The sequence below is a fragment of the Rhinoraja longicauda genome, chromosome 20 (assembly GCF_053455715.1).
Source record: "Rhinoraja longicauda isolate Sanriku21f chromosome 20, sRhiLon1.1, whole genome shotgun sequence".
Classification (NCBI taxonomy): domain Eukaryota; kingdom Metazoa; phylum Chordata; class Chondrichthyes; order Rajiformes; family Arhynchobatidae; genus Rhinoraja; species Rhinoraja longicauda.
In genome coordinates this window covers 8,355,923-8,369,057 of record NC_135972.1, presented here as the reverse complement: position 1 = coordinate 8,369,057, position 13,135 = coordinate 8,355,923, and the positions used below count along the sequence as shown (strand labels likewise).

The window sequence follows — 13,135 nt, the reverse complement described above, 5'->3', positions numbered from 1 at the left end:
CTCTTTCAAATTATTATTCTTTCCTTTCCACCGAACAGGGACATAAAGACTCTGTACTCTCAAAATTTCACCTTTAAATATCCTCCATTTCTCTATTATATCCTTTTCATAAAACAAAAAGTCCCATTTCACTCCTTTTAAATCCTTTCTCATCTCCTCAAAATTAGCCTTTCTCCAATCCAAAATCTCAACCCTTGGTCCAGATTTGACCTTCTCCATAATTATATTGAAACTAATGGCATTGTGATCACTAGACCCAAAGTGCTCCTCAACACATACCTCCGTCACCTGACCCGTCTCATTTCCCAACAGGAGGTCCAACACTGCCCCTTCTCTGGTAGGTACCTCTACGTATTGCTGCAAAAAACTATCCTGCACACATTTTACAAACTCCAAACCATCCAGTCCTTTAACAGAATGTGATTCCCAGTCTATGTACGGAAAATTGAAATCACCCACAATCACTACTCTGTGCTTACTACTAATATCTGCTATCTCCTTACATATTTGCTCTTCCAATTCTCATTCCCTATTTGGCGGTCTATAATACACCCCTATAAGTGTTGCTAAAACTTTCTCATTTCTGAGTTCCACCCAAACAGCCTCCCTAATCGAGCCTTCTAGTCTGTCCTGCCAAAGCACTGCTGTGATATCCTCCCTGACAAGCAATGCAACACCCCCATCTCTTGCCCCTCCGATTCTATCACATCTGAAACAATGAAATCCTGGAATATTTAATTGCCAATCGCAACCCTCCTGCAACCATGTTTCACTGATCGCCACAACATCATACTTCCAGATGTCAATCCAGGCTCTAAGCTCATCCACCTTTCTTACAATGCTCCTAGCATTAAAATATACACATTTAAGGGACCCATCATTTCTTATTCTCAGTTTATTTCTTTTCCCTTCTTTCTCTCCTACATATTGGGTCTGAGTGTTTCCCTTTTCTGCCTCCTGCCTCACACACTGCCTATTAGCTATCTGTGTTTGAGTCCCTCCCCCCAACCGTACTAGTTTAAAGTCTCCGCAATTACCTTAGCAAATCTCCCCGCCAGGATATTGGTTCCTCTCAGGTTCAGATGCAACCCGTCCTTTTTGTATAGGTCATATTTCCCCCAGAAGAGGTCCCAATGATCCAGAAACTTGAATCCCTGCTCCCTGCACCAGTTCCTCAGCCACGTATTTATCCTCCACCTCACTCCATTCCTATTCTCACTATCGCGTGGCACAGGCAGTAAGCCTGAGATTATTGCTTTGGAAGTCCTTTTTTTTAACTCTCTTCCTAACCCCCTAAATTCTCCTTTCAAGGCCTCTTCCCTTATCCTACCTATATTGTTGGTACCTATATGTACCACGACCTCTGGCTCCTCTCCCTCCCCTTTCAGGATATCCTGGACACGCTCAGACATATCCCGGACACCGGCACCAGGGAGGCAAACCACCATCCGGGTCTCCCGACTGCGTCCACAGAAACGCCTATCTGACCCCCTCACTATAGAGTCCCCTATTACTATCGCTCTCCTCTTCCTTTCCCTACCCTTCTGAGCAACAGGGCCGGACTCCTTGCCAGAGGCCCGTGCACCGTCGCTGCCCCCAGGTAGGCTGTTCCCCCCAACAGTACTTAAACAGGAGTACTTATTTCCAAGGGGTACAGCCACCGGGGTACTCTCTAGTCCCTGCCTCTGCTCCTTGCCCCCCCCTAACCGTGACCCACTTGTCTACCTCCCGTGGTCTTGGAGTGACCACCTCTCTGTAACTCCTATCTATAACCTCCTCACTCTCCCTGACCAGACGGAGGTCATCAATCTGCCGCTCCAGGTTCCTAATACGGTCCCTTAGGAGCCCCATCTCGTCGCACCTGGCGCAGATGTGGATGTCTGGAAGACTATCAGACTCCCAGATTCCCCACATCCGACACCCAGAACAATAAACTGCCCTGGCACTCATACTCCCCAAACAAAGCCCCGTGCTCGGTTACTAAACCTACCGCCTGGCCGCTGCTCCAACCGCCCACCCAAAAGAACTGAGTGATCTCCTGGGAGAGGCGAAAAACCGGATTAAAAACCCAGGCCAATTTGGGGAAAAAAATCCGGGAAATTCCTCTCCGACCCCAAGCTAGGCGATCGAAACTTGTCCGGGAGATCACACAGGTCTTACTCCTTACTATCCCCACACAATCCCCACACAATACTTCCCAAGCAACACAGCTTGGTGCTGCTGCTGCGATTGCTGCTGATTGCTGCTACTGTTGATGATTGCTGCTACTGCTGCTGATTGCTGCTGCTGATTGCTGATTGCTGCTGCTGATTGCTGATTGCTGCTGCTGATTGCTGATTGCTGCTGCTGATTGCTGATTGCTGCTGCTGATTGCTGCTGCTGATTGCTGCTGCTGATTGCTGCTACTGCTGCTGATTGCTGATTAAGGTGGTGATATAAAACAAATGAATGAAAGATATGCAACAAAAAAAAAAGTAACGATGATAAAGGAATCGGGCCATTGTTGTCTGTGGACTGGGTGAAAATTAAATTAAATCTACTCTCAATAAAGAACTCATTCTGTGGAAATTCAATGACGCAGCCTCAATTGGGCATTGTATGATTTTTAAAAATTGGTGTCAATTTGTGTTTTTAAATCACATTTCTCTTACCCCCTGCGCCAGCTTATAGGTGTGGCTGAAGGCCCACAAGTCGGCAAACACAATGTCAATGGTGTCATCGTCTGGCACCTCCCCATGGAATCCAACCCCAGTGAGGTTGGCCATCCGGTGTAGCAGGCCAGGGGTATCCCACAGCTGCTGACGGGCTTGGTCCATGCGGTAGGTCCAAGCGTGGTCTATCAAGAAAATGCTGTAAGGCAGGAACACGTCAATCAGAGAGTTTTTCTCTTCTACAAAACATCAAGAGCGTTTTATTGTCGTATGCCCCGAAACACAGAACGATGAAATACTTACCTGCAGCAGCCCAACAGGGCATGCACACAGAGTTGAGTTTAGAGATACAGCGCAGAAACAGACCCTTGGGGCCCCGAGTCCGCACCGACCAGCGATCCCCCGCACACTAACACTGTCCTACACATGATCCAGAATGGTGCCCAACCCAGGCAACTCTGTTTGCTAGTCACAGAAATGGATCTGCAATCGCCCATTATAATCGCTCCACTCTTTTAAATCTCTATTCCTACAGTAACATTCATTCACATTATACCCTTTATCGTGTATCTGTACTCTGTGAACAACTTGATTGTGATCGTGTATCGTCTTTCCGCTGGCTGGTTAGCACGCAACAATAGCTTTCCATTGTACCTTGGTACACGTGACAATGAACTAAACCGTACTGGGACAATTTACAATTCTAGCATTTGTACAAACCTTTGTATGTCTTTGGAGTGTGGATTGAGACTAATAGCTTTTGAAACCACAATATTAGCAAATAATTAGTGTCTGTGAATGGTCACCTTTTTTTTTGTTTCAGTTTTTGTTATTCGTGATCGACCTAAAATGCTGGAGTAACTCAGCGGGACAGGTAGCATCTCTGGAGAGAAGGAATGGGTGACGATTCTTTAGTTCTTCAGGCTGAATTATTTGTAATATTATTATATTACCTATAATCATTAACTACTATATATTATATAATATTAACTTTGACCCATCAATGCAAAATGGCCGTGAGCCATATGATTAACAGGCTGTTCCAGGGATGAACATTGAGAAACTTCATCCGCTTTAGAGTGTGGAAACAGGCCTTTCGGCCCATCGAGTCCGTGCCAGCCAACTAGTCGGGATGGAACCCGGGTCTCTGGCGCTGTAAGGCAGCAACTCTACCGCTGCCCCACCGTGCCGCACAGCACGGGCAGTGTTTAGTGAAAACACTGAGGGTGATGGGTGTATGGAACGCGCTGCCAGAGGAGATGGTTGAGGCAGGGACGATTGGAACGTTTAAGAAACAATTGGGCAGGTGGGTGAATAGGACAGGTTTGGAGGGATGTGGGCCAAACAGAGGCAGGTGGGACGGGTGTAGATGGGACATGTTGGTCAATAGACAATAGGTGCAGGAGTAGGCCATTCGGCCCTTCGAGCCAGCACCACCATTCAATGTGATCATGGCTGATCATTCTCAATCACTACCCCGTTCCTGCCTTCTCCCCATACCCCCTGACTCCGCTATCCTTAAGAGCTCTATCTAGCTCTCTCTTGAATGCATTCAGAGAATTGGCCTCCACTACCTTCTGAGGCAGAGAATTCCATAGATTTACAACTCTCTGACTGAAAAAGTTTTTCCTCATCTCCATTTTAAATGGCCTACCCCTTATTCTTAAACAGTGGCCCCTGGTTCTGGACTCCCCCAACATTGGGAACATGTTTCCGGCCTCTACAGTGTCCAACCCCTTAATGTGTGGGCAAAGTTGGGCCAAAGAGTCTGTTTCCACGCTGTGTGACTCTATGACACAAAAGATAGGACCAGAGGTGTTCATTACCTATTGGCATCTGCAGCCTGAAGTCCATCTTCTTTGGTGACGATTACTTTATAAACGGGGTCAAGTGACACCTTCTCCTTGGAATCATCCTCATCGGCCTCGTCCTCCACTCGCATGATCCCAAACGCATCTCCTGCATCGAACACCTGAAAGCAATGCACAGCGCATCAGCTTAGACTGCAGCAAAATGGAGGCGCAAGAGACTGCAGATGCTGGGATCTCGCGCAGGAAGAACTGCTGGAAGAACTCAGTGGGTCAAGTAGCATCTGTTTGTTTTGTTTAGGTTAGTTTAGAGATACAGCATGGAAAAAGGCCCTTCAGCCCACCAAAGATAGACACAATAGGCTGGAGTAACTCAGCGGGACAGGCAGCATCTTTGGAGAGAAGGAATGGGCGACGTTTCGGGTCGGGACCCTTCCTCAGTCCACCGAGTCCACGCTGACCATCGATCACCTGTTCACACGAGATCTATGTTATCCCACTTTCACATCCACTCACTTGCACGCTAGACTAGAGGCAATTTTACAGAGGTTCAATTAATCTACAAACGCACGTCTTAGGATGTCGGAGGAAACCAGAGGGAGGGAAACCCACGCGGTCACAGGGAGAACGTGCAAACTCCACACGGTCAGCACCCGAGGTCAAGAAGGGCAACGTTTAAAGGTGACGTGCAGGGGTAGTTTTAGGTTTCCAAACACGCACGGGAGGAGGTGCCTGGATCACATTGCCACAGTGGGGACAGTTAAGACAGTGGTGTTTAAGAAGCTTTACATGGATATGGATCTTGTGCAGGAAGATGAGTGGTTATATCTTGGCATCATGTTCAGCAAGGGCATTGTGGGCCGAAGGGCCTGATCCTGCGCTGTACTGTTCCATGTTCCAAATCCTTTCCAACATTTACTCCGAGTTTGATGAACTGATGCAGTCACTGTTTGTGTTTTGTCCAGATCAAATTCAAAGTTAATTATCTGCTCCATACTTAAACAATTAAGGTGCACTCCAAAATGATCCCATAGACTCAAAGTGCTGGAGTGACTCAACAGGTCAGGCTGCATCTGTGGAGAACACGGATCGGTGACATTTCAACTGAAGAAAGGTCCCAACTCAAAACGTCACCTATTCCTTTTTCTCCAGAGATGGATGCTGCCTGTACACTGAATTGCACCAGCGCTTTGTGTCTATCTTTGGTATAAACCGGCATCTGCAGTTCTGCGTTTCTACTCAAAATGTTCCCACATTCACCGCTCCAGCCGACAACTTTCCAGACTTACCAAAGTAGTTACAAATTTATTTTAAACATAAAATCTCAAGTAAAACCCAAAAGCCAAACAATGAGATGGGTCAGGTGACGGAGGTATGTGTTGAGGAGCACTTTGGGTCTAGTGATCATAATGCCATTAGTTTCAATATCATTATGGAGAAGGTCAAATCTGGACCAAGGGTTGAGATTTTGGATTGGAGAAAGGCTAATTTTGAGGAGATGAGAAAGGATTTAAAAGGAGTGAAATGGAAATTGTTGTTTTATGAAAAGGATATAATAGAGAAATGGAGGATATTTAAAGGTGACATTTTGAGAGTACAGAGTCTTTATGTCCCTGTTCGGTGGAAAGGAAAGAATAATAATTTGAAAGAGCCATGGTTTTCCAGGGAAATTGGACACTTGGTTCGGAAAAAGAGGGAGATATACAATAAATATAAGCGGCAGGGAGTAAATGAGGTTCTTGAGGAATATAAAGAATGTAAAAGGAATCTTAAAAAGGAAATTAGAAAAGCGAAAAAAAGATATGAGGCTGCTTTGGCAAGTAATGTAAAAGTAAACCCCAAGGGGTTCTACAGATATGTCAATAGCAAAAGGATAGTGAGGGATAAAATTGGTCCATTAGAGAGTCAGAGTGGACAGCTATGTGCTGAGCCGGAAGAAATGGGGGAGATATTAAACAATTTCTTTTCTTCGGTATTTACCGAGGAGAAGGATATTGAATTATGTGAGGTAAGCGAAACAAGTAGAGTAGTGATGGAAATTAGGAGGATTAAAGAAGAGGAGGTACGGACACTTTTGAAGAATATAAAAGTGGATAAGTCTCCAGGTCCTGATAGGATATTCCCTAGGACATTGAGGGAAGTTAGTGCAGAAATAGCAGGGGCTATGACGGAAATATTTCAAACGTCATTAGAAACAGGGATGGTGCCGGAAGATTGGCGCATTGCGCATGTTGTGCCTTTGTTTAAAAAAGGTTCTAAAAGTAAACCTAGCAATTATAGACCTATTAGTTTGACGTCTGTGGTGGGAAAATTAATGGAAAAGATACTTAGGGACAATATATATAATTATTTGGATAATCAAGGCCTGATTAAAAACAGTCAACATGGATTTGTGCCTGGAAGGTCATGTTTGACTAATCTTCTTGAATTTTTTGAAGAGGTTACCAGGGAAATTGATAAGGGCAAGGCTGTGGATGTTGTCTATATGGACTTCAGTAAGGCATTTGACAAGGTTCCACATGGAAGGTTGATTAAGAAGGTTAAATCGTTGGGTATTAATAGTGAGGTTGCAAGATGGATTCAACAATGGCTGAATGGGAGATACCAGAGGGTAACGGTTGACAATTGTATGTCAGGTTGGAGGCCAGTGTCTAGTGGAGTGCCCCAAGGATCTGTGTTGGGTCCACTGTTGTTTGTCATTTACATTAATGATCTGGATGATGGTGTGGCAAATTGGATTAGTAAATATGCAGATGATACTAAGATAGGTGGAGTAGTTGATAGTGAGGTAGATTTTCAAAGTCTACAGAGAGACTTGGGCCTTTTGGAAGGGTGGGCTGAAAGATGGCAGATGGAGTTTAATGCTGATAAGTGTGAGGTGCTGCATTTTGGTAGGACAAATCAAAATAGGACGTACAGGGTAAATGGTAGGGAATTGAGGAATGCAGTGGAACAGAGGGATCTGGGAATAACTGTGCATTGTTCCCTGAAGGTGGAATCTCATGTGGATAGGGTGGTGAAGAAGGCGTTTGGTATGCTTGCCTTTATAAATCAGAGCATCGAGTATAGAAGTTGGGATGTAATGTTGAAATTGTACAGGGCATTGGTGAGGCCAAATCTGGAGTATGGTGTGCAGTTCTGGTCGCCAAATTATAGGAAGGATGTCGACAAAATGGAGAGGGTACAGAGGAGATTTACTAGAATGTTGCCTGGGTTTCAGCACTTAGGCTACAGAGAGAGGTTGAACAGGTTGGGTCTTTATTCTTTGGAGCGTAGAAGGTTGAGGGGGGACTTGATAGAGGTTTTTAAAATTTTGAGAGGGACGGACAGAGTTGACGTGGGTAGGCTTTTCCCTTTGAGAGTGGGGAAGATTCCAACAAGGGGACATAGCTTCAGAATTGAGGGACAAAGGTTTAGGGGTAACATGAGGGGGAACTTCTTTACTCAGAGGGTTGTGGCTGTATGGAATGGGCTTCCGGTGGAAGTGGTGGAGGCTGGCTCGATTTTATTATTTAAGAGTAAATTGGATAGGTATATGGATAGGAGGGGATTGGAGGGTTATGGTCTGAGTGCAGGTAGATGAGACTAGGTCAGGGAGAATGGTCGGCGTGGACTGGTAGGGCCGGACAGGCCTGTTTCCATGCTGTAGTTGTTATATGTTGTTATATGTTATATGTTAATAATGTTTTTACCCCATAATTATATCCCATTAGGGAACTTTTCATAAGTTCCTGCTTATATTTGCTGCTAAACCCATACACCTTGGTAAACTCTTTTTTGTTCCCATTCAATCTCACCTCGAACTCCAAAAGTTCTGTTATGGAGGTGTCTAAGATCATGATAGGATAGATCAACAGATAGGATGAATGCACGGCCATTTACCAAATGTAGGGAAATCAAGAATCAGAGGACAAAGGTTTAAGGGTAAGAGGGGAAAGATTTAATCAGAACTTGTGGGGCAACCTTTTCCACACAGAGGGTGGTGGGTGTATGGAACGAGCTGCCAGAGGTGGAAGTTGAGGCAGGGACTATCCCAACATTTAAAAAGACATTTGGACAGGTACATGGATGACAGGTTTGGAGGGATATAGGCCAAATATAGGCAGGTGGGACTCGTGTAGCTGGGACATGTTGGCTGGTGTGGACAAGTTGGGCCAAAGGGTCTGTTTCCAAGTTGTAGGACTCTATGACTCTCTAACTGATGACCAATTCAGGGTAATTTTAATTTTCACCACTCATGCCCTTTAATGCTTCTGATCTGCATGTGGGTCTTTAAAGTGACAGTATCCCCCTTATGCTGTGGCCCTTGCATTGTTGGCCTATATACCCTATGGATACTGGTTGTATTTAACACAGTCACAGATGAAACGCCAGTCGGGTAGTGGTCACTGCAGCCTCTCTGAGACTGTTGCTACACATGGTCAGACCCCGGCCCACGGTGCAGCCGCTGCAAACCGTGAAATGCAACATTGCAACACACAGCCAGAGCCAGATGCAAAGGTAAAGCCGCTGCAAACCGTGAAATGCAACATTGCAAACACACCATCATGGCCATTGCAAACACATCATCATGGCCAGATCCAAATGCACGGTACAGCCGCTGCAAACCGTGAAATGCAACGTTGCAAACATATGGCCAGACCCACATGCACATGCAACGCTGCAAACCGTGAAATGCAACGTTGCAAACACGGCCAGACCTCCACCCGCTGCAAACCGTGAAATGCACCCACCTCCTGCTCCAGCTTGTGTTGCAACCTCTCCCAGTAGTGCAGGGGCACCCCCGAGGCTCGCAGCGCCGCGCCGTGCACATCTGCAAACAGCTGGAGCTGCGGCGGCTCCGGGCCCTGCTCCATCTTCACCTCGCTCCGTGCGCGCCGCCGATTAAAGGCAACGTCCACGCCCCACCTCCGCTTAAAGGCAACGTCTTCACCACTCGAAAATTATCTTGGCCGACAGAAAATAGCTCTCCTTGTAGCAATCCAAGGCAAAGTCATCTTCGTTCCAAAAGCCCACTGAAAAACAACTGCTGCAGGAAGTTAACTGCAGATGCTGGTTTGTTACTGAAGATAGACACAAAGTGCTGAAGAAGGGTCTCGACCCAAAACGTCACCCATTCCTTCTCCCCTGAGATGCTGCCTGACCCGCTGAGTTAATCCAGCATTTTGTGAAATAAATACCTTCGATTTGTACCGGCATCTGCAGTTATTTTCTGACACAAAGTGCTGGAGTAACTCAGCGGGTCAGGCAGCATCTCTGGAAAAAATGGAATAGAAGACATTTCAGGTTGGAACCTTTCCTGAGAACCTTCGGAAAAGTTCCGACCTGAAATGTCACCCATTCCTTTTCTCCAGAGATGCTGCCTGACCTGCTGAGTTACTCCAGCACTTTGTGAAAAAACAATTGCTTCTCGGTTTCTGCTAAGAAGGGAATTTTTAAATGTAATTAAAGGGCGCAGCGGTAGAGTTGCTGCCTTACAGCGAATGCAGCGCCAGAGACTCAGGTTCGATCCTGACTATGGGCGCCGTCTGTACGGAGTTTGTACCTTCTCCCCGTGACCTGCGTGGGTTTTCTCCGAGATCTTCGGTTTCCTCTCACACTCCAAAGGCGTACAGGTTTGTAGGTTAATTGACTGGGTAAATGAAAAAATTGTCCCTAGTGTGTGTAGGATAGTGTTAATAGTGTTAATGTGCGGGGATCGCTGGGCGGCGCGGACTCGGTGGGCCGATGGGCCTGTTTCCATGCAGTATCTCTAATTCTAAAAATCTAATTAATGAACTTGAATAAACTGGAGGAATAGCAATTGTACAATTAGCCACATTGAAGCTACATTGCATACTCCTAGTCTGCAGAAGTGTCCCGACCCAAAACGCCACATATCCATGATCTCCAGAGATGCTGCCTGACCCGCTGTGTTATTCCAGCAATTTGTAAACCGGCATCTGCAGTTCATTGTATCAACGTTTACCTCAACAGTTTCAGATACCCAGCCGTTGCTGTTGTGTAGATGCTTACCGGTTCCAATGTAAAGTAATTCACTTCTTGCACAAATTTGCTTCATATATACAACCTAATCTACAGAACATACTAACAAGAAAATGCAGATGTCAAAGATAGACACAAAATGTTGGAGTAACTCAGTGAGTCAGGCAGCATCTCTGGAGAAAATGGACAGGTGACGTTTCGGGTCGGGACACTTATTCAGACTCAATCTACAGAGCGTCTCCAACAGTGGCACAACTGGTAGAGCTGTTATCTCACAATGCCCAGGAGACCCAGGTTCGATCCTGAACTCGGGTGTTAACTGTGTGGAGTTTGCACGTTCTCCCTGTGAATACATGGGTTTCCTCCAGGTGTTCCGGTTTCCACCCACAGTTTGAGTTTAGTTTATTGTCACATGTACCGAGGTACAGTGAAGAGCTTTTGTCGCGTGCCAACCAGTCAGCGGAAAGACAATACACGATTACATTCGAGCCATCCATAGTGTTCAGATACTTGATATGGGAATAACGTTTAGTGCAAGGTAAAGCCAGTAAAGTCCGATAAAAGATAGTCCAAGGATCCACAATGAGGTAGATAGTAGTTCAGGACTGCTCTCTTGTTTGTTGTAGGATGGTTTAGTTGTCTGATAGCAGCTGGGGTAACATCCCAAAGATTTGTGAGTTTGTAGGTTAATTGGCCTCTGCTGAAGAAAAATGCCCCTGGTCTGTAAGAAGTGGATGAGAAACATAGAACTCGTGTGGAAACAAAGAACTACAGATGCTGGTTTATACCAAAGATAGGCACAAAGTGCTGGAGTAACATTCAAGATGCCCTTATTCTTTAGGGAATGTGCGTTTCCCCCTTCTGTGAAGGATAAAGCCCTCACAAGTATCTCCTCAGAGTCCCATAGTTCTGCTCTCACCCCCCCCCCCCCAGACACAACAAGGGCAGAGTTCCCCTGGCCCTCACCTTTCACCCCACCAGCCTCCGCATCCAACACATTATCCTCCAGCATTTCCATCACCCAAGAAATCCCAACACTAATCACTTCTTCCCATCAAACTTTAGGGTCAATTTTACAGAGGCCCAATTAATCTGCACATCTTTGGGATGTGGGAGAAAACTGGAGCGCCCGGAGAAAACCCACGTAGGTCACAGGGAGAACGTACAAACTCTGTGCAAACAGCACCCCTAGACAATAGACAATAGACAATAGGTGCAGGAGTAGGCCATTCGGCGCTTCGAGCCAGCACCGCCATTCAATGTGATCATGGCTGATCATTCTCAATCAGTACCCCGTTCCTGCCTTCTCCCCATACCCCCTGACTCCGCTATCCTTAAGAGCTCTATCTAGCTCTCTCTTGAATGCATTCAGAGAATTGGCCTCCACTGCCTTCTGAGGCAGAGAATTCCACAGATTCACAACTCTCTGACTGAAAAACGATTTTCCTCATCTTCGTTCTAAATGGCCTACCCCTTATTCTTAAACTGTGGCCCCTGGTTCTGGACTCCCCCAACATTGGGAACATGTTTCCTGCCTCTTAACGTGTCCAAGCCCTTAATAATCTTATACGTTTCGATAAGTTCTCCTCTCATCCTTCTAAATTCCAGTGTATACAAGCCTAGTCGCTCCAGTCTTTCTACAGTCAGCGGAAAGACAATACACGATTACATTCGAGCCATCCATAGTGTTCAGATACTTGATAAGGGAATAACGTTTAGTGCAAGGTAAAGCCAGTAAAGTCCGCTGAAAGATAGTCCAAGGGTCCCCAATGAGGTAGATAGTAGTTCAGGACTGCTCTCTAGTTGCGGTAGGATGGTTCAGTTGTCTGATAGCAGCTGGGGTAACATCCCAAAGATTTGAGAGTTTGTAGGTTAATTGGCCTCTACTGAAGAAAAATGCTCTGGACTCCCCCAACATTAGGAACATGTTTCCTGCCTCTAACGTGTCCAACCCCTTAATAATCTTATACGTTTCGATAAGATCCCCTCTCATCCTTCTAAATTCCAGTGTATACAAGCCTAGTCGCTCCAGTCTTTCAACATATGATAGTCCCGCCATTCCGGGAATTAACCTAGTAAACCTACGCTGCACGCCCTCATCCTTCTAAATTCCAGTGTATACAAGCCTAGTCGCTCCAGTCTTTCAACATATGATAGTCCCGCCATTCCGGGAATTAACCTAGTAAACCTACGCTGCACGCCCTCAATAGCAAGAATATCCTTCCTCAAATTTGGAGACCAAAACTGCACAGTCAGGATCTGCACTAGTCAGGATCGGACCAGGGTCCCTGGCACTAAGGCAGCAGCTCTACCGCTGTGCCACTGATTATAGGTTAATTGACCTCTGTAAAATTGTACCAAGTGGGTAGGGAGTGGATGGGAAAGTGGGATAGCAAGAGGTGATCGATGGTCGGCCTGGACTTGGTGGGCCGAAGGGCATGTTTCCATGGTGTGTCTCTAAGCTAAACTAAGATGCAGCCTTCAACTCCACCCAGTTTAATCCCATGTGTGGATAATAGGAGCCACACTATCCACTTGCTGTCACCAGAGGGCGCTGCCACCAGCCTTTTGGATCGCAACTAAATCCTACACTTACAATAGACACAAAGTGCTGGAGCAACTCAGTGGGTCAGTCAGCATCTCTGGAGAACATGGATAGGGGATGTTTCAGGTTGGGACCCTTCTTCAGAC

General features: G+C 46.1%; 1 protein-coding gene across 1 annotated transcript in view; it reads right to left on the bottom strand.

Moving 5' to 3' along the window:
- ttll12 (tubulin tyrosine ligase-like family, member 12) overlaps positions 1-9,337 on the bottom strand; it is a 37,152-nt gene extending 27,815 nt beyond the window's left edge. Inside the window, exons 1-3 of the mRNA XM_078416504.1 lie at positions 9,193-9,337; positions 4,478-4,623; positions 2,652-2,850 (exon numbers count right to left, since the gene is read on the bottom strand). Coding sequence (XP_078272630.1) covers positions 2,652-2,850; positions 4,478-4,623; positions 9,193-9,315 — 468 coding nt within the window. The 5' untranslated portion in view covers positions 9,316-9,337. The remainder of the gene's footprint in view (positions 1-2,651; positions 2,851-4,477; positions 4,624-9,192) is intronic.
- Positions 9,338-13,135: the final 3,798 nt, after the last annotated feature.